Source organism: Myotis myotis, unplaced genomic scaffold, assembly GCF_014108235.1.
Source record: "Myotis myotis isolate mMyoMyo1 unplaced genomic scaffold, mMyoMyo1.p scaffold_m19_p_27, whole genome shotgun sequence".
Taxonomy (NCBI): domain Eukaryota; kingdom Metazoa; phylum Chordata; class Mammalia; order Chiroptera; family Vespertilionidae; genus Myotis; species Myotis myotis.
In genome coordinates, this window is record NW_023416332.1 from 2,001,048 (window position 1) to 2,015,262 (window position 14,215).

The following is a 14,215-nucleotide window of genomic DNA, read 5'->3' on the forward strand; positions in this document are numbered from 1 at the left end:
CGCGTAGCCCAGGCCCCGCCCCGCGCGCACGCCCCGCCCCCGCCTCGCCCGCGCACAGCCCAGGTTCCGTCCCCCGCGGCGCCGCGCACGCCGAACCTGGGCGGGGCGGGCGGACTGGGCCCCGGAACCGCGGAGCCAGCCCCTCCCGCCTTCCCCGCGCCGGGTGCCCGGGTCGTCATGGAGCCCCGAGCGGTTGCGGATGCCCTGGAGACGGGGGAGGAGGACGTGGTCATGGAGGCTCTGCGCGCGTACAACCGCGAGGTGAGCGGGACCGTGGACGTGGGACGTGCGAGGCGGAGAGGGCAGGGTGGGGCTCGCGCGTGGTCGGCGGAGGTGCGGGAGTGGGACGGGGAGCGAGCGCGGCGGGCGGGGCGCCGAGGCTGCGGGGCGCGGCTGGGGAGGCCGGCGGCGCACCTGGGGCAGGTGAGTGAGGTGGGGCGCCATCCTTCCGGGGGTGCCTGCGGCCTGTGCCCTGAGCCTCCCGTCTCCCCGCAGAACTCGCAGAGCTTCACGTTCGATGCTGCCCAACAGGAGGACAGGCAGGTGCGTGCTGGCCGCGGGCGGGGGGCAGGCCGGTGGCTCCTGGTGGGGGTCTGGGTGGAGCCGCTCTCCTCTCCCCGCAGAGACTGGCGGAGCTGCTGGTTTCTGTTCTGGAGCAGGACTTGCCCCCCTCCCGCCGGGTCACCTGGCTGCAGAGCATCCGCATCCTGTCCAGGGACCGTAGCTGCCTGGACGCCTTCACCAGCCGCCAGAGCCTGCAGGCCCTTGCGTGCTACGCCGGTGTCGCCGAGGGGGCGGCCCCTGGGCCCCTGGACATGGGCGTTGTACTCGAATCCCTCAAGTGCCTGTGCAACCTGGTGCTCAGCAGCCCCCAGGCCCAGGCGCTGGCAGCAGAGGCCCGCCTGGTGGTGAGGCTCGCCCAGCGCGTGGGGCTGCACGGGGAGAGCAGCTTCCCCCACGAGGTCCAGCTCTTTGACCTGCGCCTCCTGTTCCTGCTCACGGCACTCCGCCCCGAGGTGCGCCAGCAGCTGTTCCAGGAGCTGCAGGGCGTGCCCCTGCTCACCGAGGCCTTGCAGCTGGCGCTGGGCGTGGCCCCGGGCCAGAGCCCCCCAGAGCGCCTCCCTCCCCCGCAGACGGAGCGGGCCATGGAGGTCCTCAAGGTGCTCTTCAACATCACTTTCGACTCCGTCAGGAGGGAAGTGGACGAGGTGAGGGCCGCCCTGCGCCCGTGTCTGGTGCCTCCTGGACCTGCCGCGCTGAGGGGCACCCTCGTGTGTCGGGTGTCGGCCTCGGACAGGACGCTCAGCCCGCAGCGAGGGGGTGTCCGTTCTGGGCAGCGGCGTCCAGGGAGGTTCCTGAGGGCGGGGGAGGCTGCGGCGAGAGGCTCCGGGCAACTTCCCTACACAGTGTGATGTCACGCAAGGAACCCATGGCCGTTCGGGGGGGGGGGGGGGGGGAGCGGGGTGCCTTAGAGGAGACAGTCCGCACGCGTGGCCCAGGCAGCAGGACCTCGCTGGCAGCGGGACGGGTGTGGCTCTGCCACAGGAGCCCCCTTCTCTCTGGTCAGGACGACGCTGCCCTTTACCGGCGCCTGGGGACTCTGCTGCGGCACTGCGTGATGGTGGCCGCTGCTGGGGACCGCACGGAGGAGTTCCACGGGTGAGGCCGCCCGTCGTGCTGGAGGCAGGGGCAGTCACCTGTCTGGACGGTGGTCCCAGCTCGCCCTAGAGCACCCACACCCGTCTGGGGGGGACCAGCGTCAGGGTTTCCAGAAAGGCTGAGACAGAAGCCCATGGGAGGGGCAGGGCTGTGCCGCGGGGCCCTGGGCAGTGGCAGGGAAGGCCTGGTCTCTCCCCACTTCCCACTGACCAGCGCTCGGGCCGGTGCTGGCTTCCGGAGATCGCCTGGGATGCTTCAGCCCAAACAGGTGGCAGGCGGGGCGCCCTCCTCGGGGACCCTCCCCGCGTGCGCCCCTGAGACCAGTCCCCCCTTCAGCTCCGGCCCGTGTTGCTCCTTAGGGCCCTGGCTGCTGGCTCGTGTCACGTGTAGCCACAGCAGGTGCACCGAGAGCCGTGCTGCACAGGGGCCTGGGCTTACCCAGCTCCTCCCTCTGTCCCCAGCCACGCAGTGAACCTCCTGGGGAACCTGCCCGTCAAGTGTCTGGACGTCCTGCTGGCCCTGGAGCCGCGCAAAGGCTCCCTGGAGTTCCTGGGCGTGAACATGGACGTGATGGGCGCCCTCCTCAGCTTCCTGGAGAAGCGCCTGCACCAGGTGGGGGGGCCGGGGGGCTGCCCAGGGGCCCTGCTTCCCACTGGCTGGTGGAGGTCAGCTCAGTAGTGCTTGTGTTTTAGATGTTTGAGGGGTCCGGACCCTGGACTCAGTGTCACTGTGCACAGGTATCTCTTGGGGACCAGCACCCGCTGTCCCATGACCCACAGGAACCCCGAGCCGGAGGCTCCTGAGGCCTGTAGCTGCCCAACACCGGCCGGCGGGCGGGCTCTCACCAGCCCTCTGGGAGCTCCCAGGCGCTGTGAGGCCACAGAGCCAGACGGAGGGTCAGTGGTTCCCTCGGAATCCACGTCGCCCACGCTCACGGAGAGCTGGTCACACACCTAGCATTGGACGTGGCTGTGACCATCTGTCCCTGCCACTGTCGCTACCGCTTCTGGTGTTGGGGTGCAGGGAGGTACCAGGCAGCGGTGCGGGGCTGCAGGCGCTCCCTGCAGAGGAGCGGGTTTGTCCTTGCTAGCTGGCCACCGTCTTCTGAGGGCGACTTGGTGCCAGTGGTGTCCTAGCAGCGTGAAATGCTGTGTTTCCCACAACCCTGGCGTGTGGGCGAGGGAGTTGGACTCGAGCAGTCGAGCCACAGAGCCCACGTGAGGCCTGGGAGTCCCACCCGGTTCCTCCCTGAGACCAGCGCGTGGTGCGTGTGGCTGGCCTGGGGTCTCACCGCCTCACCCCGGCTCCTCCGCAGACGCACCGGCTGAAGGAGGGCGTGGCCCCCGTGCTGAGCGTGCTGACCGAGTGCGCCCGCCTGCACCGCCCTGCCCGCAAGTTCCTAAAGGCCCAGGTATGGCAGCGGCCGGGCGGGCCCTGGTCACCCCGTCCTGCAGGCCAGGCTGACGGGTGCTCCCCCAGGTGCTGCCCCCGCTGAGGGATGTGAAGACCCGGCCCGAGGTGGGGGAGCTGCTGCGGAACAGGCTGGTGCGCCTCATGACACACCTGGACACCGACGTGAAGCGGGTGGCTGAGGAGTTCCTGTTCGTCCTGTGCTCGGAGAGCGGTGAGTGTGGGCGCCCGGCCCCTGGCCCCGCCCCGGCCACCAGCCCCGCCCAGGCCACCAGCCCGGCTCCGCCCCTGCCACCAGCCCGGCTCCGCCCCTGCCCACCAGCCCGCCACCAGCCCCGCCCCGGCCACCAGCCCTCCCCCGGCCCCGCCCCGGCCACCAGCCCGCCCCCCCCCCCCCCCCCCCCCCGGCCAGTGCGCACGCTGACCCCGCCCCGCCTCTGCCCGCAGTGCCCCGCTTCATCAAGTACACGGGCTACGGGAACGCCGCCGGCCTCCTGGCTGCCCGGGGCCTCATGGCAGGGGGCCGGCCTGAGGGCCAGTACTCGGAGGACGAGGACACGGACACGGAGGAGTACAAGGAGGCCAAGGCCAGGTGTGTCTGCGCACCCTCGGGCTCCCCACCCTCTGGGCCCTGGGCTGGGGGTGGACTCTGAGCCTGGGCCTGTCCCCGGGGGACCAGCCTGAGGGAGGAGCTGCTTGGCCGCCTCTGGGAGAGGGCTCCCCGGCAGTGCCCCCACCCACAGCCCTCCTGGCCGGGGACTCAGTGCATCCCCCATGCCCCTTCCCCGGGAAGCAGCATCAACCCGGTGACCGGGAGGGTGGAGGAGAAGCCGCCCAACCCCATGGAGGGCATGACGGAGGAGCAGAAGGAGCACGAGGCCATGAAGCTGGTGAACATGTTCGACCGGCTCTCCAGGTACGCGGTCTGGCCGGAGGGCCAAGGCCTGTCCTGAGCCCCGGAGGCGGGGCCAGAGGAGGCCTAGGGCCTGGCGGGTCTGTTCCTCATGTTTGGAATCACCTGTTCTAGATCGGTGATTAGAGCTGAGGTCAGCGTTATGTCTTTTTTTTTTTTTTTTTTTTAATACATTTATTGACTTTAGAGAGGAAGGCAGAGGGAGAGAGAAACATCAATGATGAGAATCATTGATCGGCTGCCTCCTGGTCGCCCCTTACTGGGAATGGAGCCTGCAACATGGGCACATACCCTTGACCGGAATCGAACCCGGAACCCTTCAGTCTGAAGGCCGGCACTCTATCCACTGAGCCAACTGGCCAGGGCAACATTATGTGCTTTTTACAGATGACGGGAACTGAGGCCCAGAAAACTCATAGCCTGCCTCAGGGGTCCAGGCCACTGGGCAGCAGTTAGGGTTCGGGCCTGGCTGACAGTGTGAGCGGGCAGCCTGGGGGGCGAAGGCGGCCACCGGAGCAGGACGCCGCCCACCACCCCTCTCCCTGCAGGCACCGCGTCATCCAGCCCATGGGGGTGAGTCCCCAAGGCCAGCTCACCTCCCTGCAGGACGCCATGTGCGAGAGCATGGAGGGCCAGCTCTCCTCCGACGCAGACTCGGACCCCGACTGAGGGCGGCCGCCTGCCCGGCGGAGCCGGTGCTGCTTCCAGCCGTGTCCTCGGCCCCTTGCTCTTCACTCCCTAAGTTTTGTTCCCGCTCTCGCCTCTGGGACTGAGGCCTCGTCCTGCTGTCACTGTGGAAACCGGCTTCCTCAGGTGGCAGGTCTCGTGAGCCAGGAGGGTGCGGCGGCGGCTCCAGAGGGCAGGCCTGCGTTGGGGAAGGAAGCCCAGAGCCAGGCGGTTGGGGGAAAGAACCTGCTAGAACGTGTACTAATGTCAGAAACACTCTCGAGGGCTGTGTGCTGTCTCCGTCCCCAGGGAGCGCCTCCTGGGTCCTGGCTCAGCTGCTCCTGGCTGTCCACGGCGCCCGAGCTCCCCCAGTTTCACAGTTGACTCTCCGTTGACGCCCCTGGCGTGGCTCATAAACGCATGAGGACTCGCTGCTCGTGGCCCGTTACTCTGTACCCTTCCGTGTCCCACAAAGCGTCACCGAAACACCCCGGAGTTTCGGGCAAGAGCGCGTGTGTGTGTGTGTGTGTGTGTCTGTGAGAATGTGTCAATACCCAGTAAAGGCGCGTTGAGAAAGAAACGGCTTGTTCTTTGCACAATTGAACACTTCTCCCAGGTTGACATTCAAGTCTTTTAATATATTTGTGTTGATTTCAGAGCGGAAGGGAGAGGGAGAGAAACATCGATGAGAGAGAATCATTGATCAGCTGCCTCCTGTATGCTCCCTACTGGGGACGGAGCCCACAACCCGAGCGTGTTTCCTTGGCCGGAATCGAACCCGGGACCCTTTAGTCCGCAGGCCAACGCTCTATCCACCGAGCCAGACTGGCTGGGGTGACAGTCGTCTTTTCTTGTTGAGTGAGGCCACCAGACGCCCTCCTGAGGAGCTGAATCCTTAAACTGCTCCATGATGCCAGGAAGGAGGGAGCAGGCGGGCAGCAGCTGGGAAGGGCTGGGGGTGCCGTCTGCGTCTGAGGTTAACCCTAGTGGCGTGCCGCAAGGGGAGGCGCAGGGTCTGGGACAAACGGTTTCTGGGCGAGGCTGTCAAAGGCCGGCATCAGGTGAACAGGACGTGAGGGGTGACGCGGGGACCCATGTTCTGTCCTTGGGCCCCCCGTGTCCCCTTTCCACACACACTGCCAGCACTTGCCTTCCCTTTGCGGGGACAGAAATGAAAGGACGCCCAGTGCCTACAGTGAAGTTTATTTCACGCCGAAGTGAAGGACAGGAACGCTCCCGAGGAGCCGGACGTGCCAGCAGAGCCCAGGGCAGGGCGTGGGAGCCAGGCCTCTGACAGACACGGAGCCTGCCCTGCGGGTGGAGGCCTGGACACGGGGTGATGCGGCCTGCGTCGGCGGGGTCGCCGGGGTCTCCTCGCCAAGTGAAGAGGGACCTGCAGGGTGGGCGGGACTCCGTACACGGGGGGGGGGGGGGGGGGGGGGGGGGGGGGCAGCGCAGCAGGAACAGGGCGGGAACGGTGCCAGGGACCATGCTCCGCCCCCCGGTCCATGTTCTGGGCCAAACTTCGCACACCTGCCCAAGCTGTCCTTCAGGCAGGAGGTCTGCTCGGAAACGCGAGGTGACTCCATGCACCCGGTTCTGCTAGGGGACGGCGCCCTATCTGTCCCGGCCGCTGAGCTGGAACAGAGGAGAGGGCCGTCGGTGACCTGGAAACCCCTGGGCAGCAGAGGTCAGCGGCACAGACCCTAAAGCCAAGCGTTCTGTCCACAAATGCTGCTGCTGCGCCATTAGCTGACGCCAGCAGCGCGGGAGCAGCCAGCAGCGGCCCGGCACTTCCTCCTGGGCAGCAACTCAACCAGAGATCACAACCCAACTTACACCTGGTGAGACCAGGAGGCGCCGCAGGGCGGGTCTTACAGGACCAGCTCCCCGCCCACAGAGCTCCCTGCAGCCCTGCGGTGGGGAGAGGTCGGCCCGAGCGGGAGCCCCAGAAGCTGCCGGCGACCACGCCAGGCTGTGCCTCTGCCCGTGGGCGTCGGGACCGGGAAGGTCTTCACTCGCTTCCTCGTGACACATGGCACCAGCCTACGTCTCAGCCCTGAGAACCAGACCCAACGAAAGGCCTGGAATGACGGAGACCTCAAGGCAGTCTCACCCTTGGCCTCAGCTCTCTCTGGTCCAACTTGGCAGGAAATGAGGCTGCGGCCAGAGGGGGCTTCTGCCAGTGGGGTGACAGCACAGCCGGAGGGTGGGGTTCCCAGGACATCTGCCTGGGGCCTCAGGAACCAGACCAGCACACCCTGGTGACTCCCGCGGGCGGGCGGTCCTCCCGGCCTGCAGTGCGCCCTCCAGAGCTGGTCAAGGTGCCCAGGCCCCTCCTGGGGAAGTCACCCAGAACGGCCACATGGGGGTCTCCTGGGAAACCCCATCTTCTGTAACCGCTTGTCTGGGTTGGACACCTGGAGCTTCATGGCTCTAAGACCTCTTTCTACCCTCAGCGCGGCCACGGTCAGCATCGCCCGCGGGCTCCATCCCACACGCACAGAACTGCACGTCTCAGGGTGCTGGCCCCGTCAGCTCAGCCTCGCGCCTCGGCCTGGAGCTGCCGGCCTGGAGCTGCCGTCCTGCTTTATGTCAGGGAACAAAGGCCCCTGGGTCCCGCCTCCCTGGCCAGCGGGCTCCGCCGCTGCTTCTCGAGCCCCTCCCCCGAGGTCACAGGAACCACACTCCGTGCGAGCAGCCGCCCAGGTCAGGCTGGTCCAGGGTGACAGCCAGGGTCAGTGTCACTCTCTGAGCCTGTACCTGCCCCGTCTCCCGCTGGACGAGGTCCTTCAGCTCCTCCGTCCAGCCCAGCAGCTCCACCAGCTTGTCCACGCTGTCCACCAGCTCCCCCAGCTGCAGCACGTCCCTGCTGCGAGGGCGCCAGGCCAGGGACCCCGCCGCCTCCTGGTTCATGAATACGCGGGGCACCGAGCTGCGCACGGCCTCCGACAGGCTGGCAAAAGGCTCCACCTGAAACACGGCCGGACGTGAGGAGCCGTGTCCAGCCTCGGCCTCAGGAGACTGCGTGCGACCCGACCCGGGAGAGGAACCCCCGCCGGTGCCCTCCTGCTGGTCCCTCACCACGTCCCAGTCAGTCCCGTCCCACTGCCAGCCTCGGCGGGTCTCCCTGGCAGGCTCACCACCTGTCCTCCCCAGCACGGCCTGGCACACGGCAGTCTGGTCTGTCCTCACTCCGCTCCGAGGGCAAGGACCTGGTCCCGCACTGAGTGAGTGTGAGATGTGGCCTTTCCCGTGACCAGTGGAGCTCACCCCAGCCCCGCACACTGGGGGCGGCCCCTCCGCGCCTTCCCTGTGCAGACCCTGACAGGCCTGACTCATTCAAGAGTCAGTGTGACAGCCTCAGCCGGTGTGGCTCAGTGGATAGAGCAGGGGTGGGCAAACTTTTTGACTCGAGGGCCACAATGGGTTCTTAAACTGGACCGGAGGGCCGGAACAAAAGCATGGATGGAGTGTTTGTGTGAACTAATATAAATTCAAAGTAAACATCATTACATAAAAGGGTAAGGTCTTTTTTTTGTTGTTTTATTCATTTCAAACGGGCTGTAGTTTGCCCACGGCTGGGATAGAGCATCGGCCTGCGGACTGAAGGGTCTCGGGTTCGATTCAGATCAAGGGCATGTACCTCGGTTGCAGGCTTGATCCCTGGCCCGATCAAGGGCGCATGCAGCAGGCAACCAATCAATGTGTGTCTCTCACATCGATGTTTCTTTTTTCCTGTCTGTCCTCCCTCCCTTCCACGCTCAAAATCAATGGAAAACACATCCTCAGGTGAGGATTAACAACAACAACAAAAAATGTCATAGATCCGTAATCGCTTCTCTCTCAACTCTTGGGGCTGGATGTACTCTCTCCCCCCACACTCCCTACTCCCACCTATACTCTCCCTGCACCGCACACCCACACTCCCTACTCTCCCTACACTCTCCCCACACACTCCCTGCTCTCCCCATACACTCCCTGCTCCCCCCACACTCTCCCTGCACCACCACCCCTACACTCCCTACTCCCACCTATACTCTCCCTGCACCACACACCCGCACTCCCTACTCCCCCCACACTCTCCCTGCACCACCACCCCCTGGACCCCCCACACTCTCCCTGCTCCCCCCACACTCTCCCTGCACCACCACCCCCTGGACCCCCCACACTTCCTGCTCCCCACACTCTCCCTGTACCACTGCCCCCTTGCCCTGGGACCAACCTGCAGGGAGGTGCCCAGGATGAGCAGCAGGTCTGCGGAGGGGAAATCCACCACATGCAGCAGGAACCTCTGGGGCAGCGCCTCCCCGAAGAACACGATGTCGGGCTTCACGACGCCGGTGCAGACTGCGCAGCGGGGGACCCTGTCCCCCATCACCTCGGCCTGGGGACACGGGAAGGGCCGAGGAGGAAGCACAACCATGACGGGCACAGGCACAACGAGATCTCCCTCCCGCAGCTGAGCAGCGTGACCAGCCCATGTGCTAAGGAGCGGCTGCTCCGTGCGGGTTACCCCTTGGTCTCAGCGCCCAGCTGCGGGGAGAGGCTCCACTGTGCCTCCAACTCCGGGGGCGCGGTGGCGGGACGGGCTCACGGATGTGTGGACCCGGTTCCCTTTTGGGGTGAAGCACGTGTTTCCCACTAGAGAGGGGGTGGCTGCACACCACGGTGACGGTAGAGATGCCTTTACCACAGGTCACCTTGGGTTGTGTGACCTTCACCTCAACACAAATGAAAGACAGGGCCCCACGCCATCGCTAAGATGCCCAGCTCCACCCACTCCGCCGGAAGGAGCCGGCCCACTGAGGCCTGAGTGGGCCTGGGCCTCACGGCTCCGCCAACAGGAAGCACTGCAGGCCTCCAAGCCGTCCCCGTCCCCGGAGGCGCGGCCGGCAGCCCGTGTTGCTACAGCGGGCAGACCTCTCCCCACGGCCGCGCTGCCCGCGGCTCTGCGCTCCCTGAGGGCAGCTGTCCTTTTAAGCACACGGTCCGCACCGCACACACCGGGGCTGCGTGTGGGAGGAGGTGAGTGTGATGCGCACAGATCTTTCTTAAAGGCGGCAACACGATACACCCACCTGGGACAGGTGGCTGGTGGGAGAGTCACCTTCCCCTGTACCTCCGTCCTGCCTTCGCCTTTTACAAGCACGTATGACAGTTCTAACCTTAACATAAAGACATTGCCCACTACGACCGTCCGTCTTTATGACACGTGTTCATAAGCCAGCACCGCCTGCGGGTCAGCCCGCGAAGCAGAGGCCCCGGCCACTCACCCAGAAGCCCTCCACCGGGGCGGCTCTGCCGCAGACGGTGCAGGTGGCCGAGGCGAAGGAGCCGTGTGCTTCGACCAGCCTGGAGTCGGGGATGCCGGCCGCTGGAAGGGAAACCACAGCTCAGCCCGCTGCCGGGGCGGGGTGGGGAGGGGGGACGCCGAGGCCCCAGAGCACAGCGTGGGCCCCGGAGTCCCTCGCTCAGAGGGGGGCTCCCCGACCAGCCAGCCTCGGTGAAGACAGCCTGTCAACAGCACAAGCACATCTGATGCACCTTCAGATCAAACTATCCCACGCAGAGGAAGACACCTCACTCCACAGACACCAAGTAAAGGTGAGGAAGTAACAGAAATGCAACACATTTCCAAAACCTGTGGAGAAACAGATAACAGTAGCTTGTTCCGGCGGTTGGCTTCTGAAGGCTGTGGGCAGACAGATGGTCCCAGCTGCAGGGGGCCTCCCCCGTTCCTCCTGACTCCACACCCAGGAAAGCCCAGGAGCACACAGTCCCTCCAGGGCGCCCCCTGCGGGACGACCTGCTAGCAAGGAAGCATTTCTCGAAGTCGAGGTGACGCCTGGCTGCGTGGTGGGCAGCTGGCCGTGTCTCCGTGGGCACAGGTCGGCGTCACTGCAGGAGGAAGAGGGCCCAGCACGTGCTCCTTGAAGGCACACGGCAGCGCTCAGTGCTCAGCGCCATCTGGGAATCGCTGCTCATCCACTCCGTCCGCACGGGAAACCACCCGCCACACCCCGAGCCTGATGATGTAAGGAATCACTAGTCCTCCGCGTGATGATAATATCGCAATTACATTTTAAAAGTCCTTATCTGGTGAGGGCATGTGCCAGGGGGTAGGGGAGGCCAGGGGAAGGTCAATGGGGGGGGGGGGAAAGGAGACATACGTACTATCTGTGATACTTTAAACCAGCGGTTCTCAACCTGTGGGTCGCGACCCCTTTGGGGGTCGAAGGACCCTTTCACAGGGGTCGCCTAAGACCATCGGAAAACACATATATAATTACATATTGTTTTTGTGGTTAATCACGATGCTTTAATTATGTTCAATTTGTAACAATGAAAATACATCCTGCATATCAGATATTTACATGATGAGTCATAACAGTAGCAAAATTACAATTAAGTAGCAACGAAAATAATTTTATGGTTGGGGGTCACCACAACATGAGGGACTGTATTAAAGGGTCGCGGCATTAGGAAGGTTGAGAACCACTGCTTTAAACAATAAAATAAAATTAAAAAGAAAGAAAAATAAAAGTCCTTGTCTGCTAGAGATACCCATGATGGATTTGTAGGTTAAATGTATAACGTGAGGAACTTGCTTCACAAGGATGTGGAGGTGAGAGGACGGGTGAGCGCGCGAGGACGGGGTGAGGGCTCACTGCACTGGTCCTCACGGGCTCGGGAAGCTCCGTCACAGCAGGTAAGAAAGGAGACGAGCAACCCTGGAGCCCGGTGTCAGCTCCAGTTTCCTCCAGACACCACAGCAGGTGCTGGTGAGCGGCCCGGTGAGGCCCGGACTTGGCGCTGGTGTCCGAGCCGCGGGAGGGAGGGTGTGGACAGGCCCTGGGAGGCCTCACCTCGCTCCAGCCCGTCGATGTTCTGAGTGTAGAGCCGCAGGAGCAGCCCCTTGTCCTGGAGCAGCCGCAGGAAGTAGTGGATCACGTTGGGCCTGTAGTTCCCCGGGTACATCTTCTTGGCCCACGTGAAGAAGGGCCTGGGGTTGTGGAGGAAGAAGGTGAGTTCAAAAATGGCCTCCGGGTACGGGACATCGCAGTGCTGGAAGCTGCTGTAGAAGCCGGTCCCTGGAGACCTGCCAGAGGAGCCAGAGCCTCAGAAGAAGGGGAGTGAGGAGGGGGAGGGGTGGGGGGAGGGGCGGGGGGAGGGCGCTGGGGGGGCGCGGGCCGGGCGGCACCTGAAGTCCGGGATGCCGCTGGGCGTGCTGATGCCAGCCCCCACCATGACCACCACCCTCTGGCAGGCCTTGGCTCGGATCAGCTCGGCCACGTCCTGCAGGAAGAGCTCCTGCGTCCTGTCGCCTCCATTTCCAAAGACACTGGCGACACCGGCAGAAAGACACGTGGGCGGCCTTGCACCTGCAAAACTGAGAGAAGGGAGGGTGGCCGGGAGCTGCCTCCTGCACACTCCCTTCTGGGGATGTGCCCATAACCAAGGTACACGCCCTTGACTGGAATCGAACCTGGGACCTTTCAGTCCGCAGGCCAAGGCTCTACCCACTGAGCCAAACCGGTTTCAGCTCATCGATGTTTCTAATTCTCTATTCCTCTCCCTTCCTCTCTGTAAAAAAATCAATAAAATGTATTTAAAAAAAAACAACACCTCAAAGGGCAGAAATTCCACAGCAGGAAGCCGGTGCGAAGGCACTGCTCCTCACAGCCCGTGCCTCCTGCTCTGGGACGGGGCGGCGAGTCCTTTAATGATAGTCCGGGTCCTTAAGCGACCCCTGGTAGTTCAGGTCACTCTTCAGCTATGACCCTCTCAACGGCCTGCAGAGCCTGGGGCCGCACGAGCTGCAGGGAGCAAGGTCCGCCCAGCGCCTCTGTGCCTCGCAGACCCAGGGTTTACAGGTTTCTGGGGTGAAGAAGACGCCTCGGTATCACCCCATCTCACTTCTCACAGCTGGTAGGAGCTGTGTAAGGTGGCATCCCGTGACTGTATCGCCATTTACTGAAGACTCGTCCGCTACCGGCAGTTAAATTGGTTTCCTAACAACCATGGGCCTTAAGGGCTTTCCACGGGTAGCTCAGTTCCCACACAAGGATCCAGAGTCCACAGTGACCGTGGGGGGCTCTGCACACGCAGGTGGGGCGCCACCTGCACGACCTCGCAGGGGACGATAAAAATGCGCTCAGCTTTGGACCCGGGAGTGGCACCAATTTACCCAAAAGGTGAGCTACGGCCTGGCGGAGGGGTTCACGGGGTTCAGCGGGTGAACGCTGACCGGGAGGTCAGGTTGATCACACAGGTCGGGGCACATGCGGGGTGGGGAGCTGCGGGCCGATCCTGCAGGAGGCCGTGGGTGGACGTTTCTCTCTCTCCCTCTCCCTTCCTCTCCGAGACCAATAAAAATGTACTTTTTTAAAGGTGAGTTACAAACTAGGTAATTCACCGCAGCATTGTCTGGAGTAACTAGAGATTAGCAACTACTTCAATGAGAGAGTTGTACAAATCAGGGAACGCCGGTTCTGAGATGACAGGAAGTCCTAGACGTACCGTTAAGCGAAGGGCAGGTACAGACCGGACTAAGGGCGCGATGTCCACAACCGGCACGTGGGTGTCGCGGGTCACCCCGGGAACCGCGAGAAGAAACGAGAACTGAGCCGGGAACGCTCCGGACAGTTCAGGTTCTGCTGCCGCCCCGCCCACCACGCGCGGGGAGCCCGAGGGTCGCCTCGCCTCGCCGGGCACTGAACCCCCTGCGGGCCTTCACCCGGCCACCGGCCACCACGGCCGCCCCGAGGCACCCGTCAGCCCCTGCCCGCCCCGCGGCTGCTACCCGGACGAACCGAGGCCGGCGGGCCCAGGCCAGCTCACCGCCCGGGCCCCAGAGCCTGAGAGCGCGGATAGCAGGCCGAGCCCACTGCGCCATGTTCACCGGAGCCCGCTCGCTAGCGTCGTCTTCCCCTCGCCCGGTCACGGCCCCGCCCCTGCGCGCTCGCCCCGCCCCCGCGCGCTCGCCCCGCCCCCGCGCGCTCGCCCCGCCCCCGCGCGCTCGCCCCGCCCCCGCGCGCTCGCCCCGCCCCCGCGCGCTCGCCCCGCCCCCGCGCGCTCGCCCCGCCCCCGCGCGCTCGCCCCGCCCCCGCGCGCTCGCCCCGCCCCCGCGCGCTCGCCCCGCCCCCGCGCGCTCCCTACCCCAGCCCCGCCCTGCGCGGCCCGGGGGCGGTAGACGCCAGGTGAAGGCGGTTCCCAGCCGGCAGAGCTCCGCCCCGAGACCCCAGCAGGAGTGCGCATGTCTCCGCGCGCCCGCCTCCTCCAGCGGGGGGCGGGGACGCTCCGTGGGCGCCTAGAGAGCAGGCCGCGCCCGCACGCTGTGTCCCGAGACACCACTAGGAACGTCCTGTCACCGCCGCCCTTGCGATAGGAACCTGCGGGCCACAAGGGCCGAGGCCACACAGGCCGTTGACCCTAGGCGCGAACTCCTCACCCTTCAGGGCACCAGAGGCGCGGTTACCCTGACAACCGGCGGACGCCCAGTGCCGCCGCCGGCGCTCCCGGCGTGCCCCGCGCGGCGCGGCGCCGGAAGTGAGTGAGCATTTC

The 14,215-nt window shown here is 65.0% G+C and overlaps 2 protein-coding genes across 13 annotated transcripts; one reads left to right on the top strand and one right to left on the bottom strand.

The window, feature by feature from the left end:
* Positions 1–53: 53 nt before the first annotated feature.
* On the top strand, positions 54–5,088 carry RIC8A (RIC8 guanine nucleotide exchange factor A). 4 transcript variants are annotated; one of them, XM_036295587.1, is made up of 10 exons: positions 54–261; positions 496–543; positions 624–1,208; positions 1,568–1,659; positions 2,121–2,271; positions 2,975–3,070; positions 3,139–3,283; positions 3,517–3,661; positions 3,863–3,985; positions 4,370–4,523. In XM_036295587.1, exons 1-10 carry the CDS (start codon positions 178–180, stop codon positions 4,371–4,373), a joined length of 1,473 nt encoding a protein of 490 aa, XP_036151480.1. In that variant the 5' UTR covers positions 54–177; the 3' UTR covers positions 4,374–4,523. The 4 variants fall into 4 exon arrangements, with proteins under 4 accessions (XP_036151480.1, XP_036151478.1, XP_036151481.1 ...); XM_036295585.1 differs by lacking the exon at positions 4,370–4,523 and adding an exon at positions 4,531–5,088 and having other exon boundaries at positions 56–261; XM_036295588.1 differs by having other exon boundaries at positions 57–261; positions 3,866–3,985; positions 4,370–4,521.
* Positions 5,089–5,835: 747 nt separating this feature from the next.
* Positions 5,836–14,183, bottom strand: SIRT3 (sirtuin 3). Of its 9 annotated transcripts, XR_004965522.1 has the most exons (8): positions 13,465–13,597; positions 11,853–12,041; positions 11,518–11,750; positions 9,925–10,025; positions 8,874–9,035; positions 7,412–7,621; positions 6,182–6,286; positions 5,836–6,041 (listed from the first exon to the last, which is right to left on the bottom strand). XR_004965522.1 is itself a non-coding variant. In XM_036295591.1 (7 exons), the coding sequence occupies exons 1-7, from the start codon at positions 13,545–13,547 to the stop codon at positions 6,266–6,268; spliced, it is 999 nt and encodes a 332-aa protein (XP_036151484.1). In that variant the 5' UTR covers positions 13,548–13,597; the 3' UTR covers positions 6,091–6,265. The 9 variants fall into 9 exon arrangements, 8 of the variants coding, with proteins under 8 accessions (XP_036151484.1, XP_036151489.1, XP_036151491.1 ...); XM_036295591.1 differs by lacking the exon at positions 5,836–6,041 and having other exon boundaries at positions 6,091–6,286; XM_036295596.1 differs by lacking the exons at positions 5,836–6,041; positions 7,412–7,621 and having other exon boundaries at positions 6,091–6,286.
* Between the last annotated feature and the right edge of the window lie 32 nt (positions 14,184–14,215).

Coding starts and splice junctions, on each gene's coding strand:
- RIC8A (XM_036295585.1), top strand. CDS start 178: ATGGAGCCCCGAGCGGTTGCGGATGCCCTGGAGACGGGGGAGGAGGAC. Junction 544..623: donor CCCAACAGGAGGACAGGCAG/GTGCGTGCTGGC, acceptor CTCTCCCCGCAG/AGACTGGCGGAGCTGCTGGT. Junction 3,986..4,530: donor ATGTTCGACCGGCTCTCCAG/GTACGCGGTCTG, acceptor CTCTCCCTGCAG/GCACCGCGTCATCCAGCCCA.
- SIRT3 (XM_036295590.1), bottom strand. CDS start 13,547: ATGGCGCAGTGGGCTCGGCCTGCTATCCGCGCTCTCAGGCTCTGGGGC. Junction 10,026..11,517: donor CATCGACGGGCTGGAGCGAG/GTGAGGCCTCCC, acceptor TTTCCCTTCCAG/CGGCCGGCATCCCCGACTCC. Junction 9,036..9,924: donor CCCCGGTGGAGGGCTTCTGG/GTGAGTGGCCGG, acceptor CCGTGTCCCCAG/GCCGAGGTGATGGGGGACAG.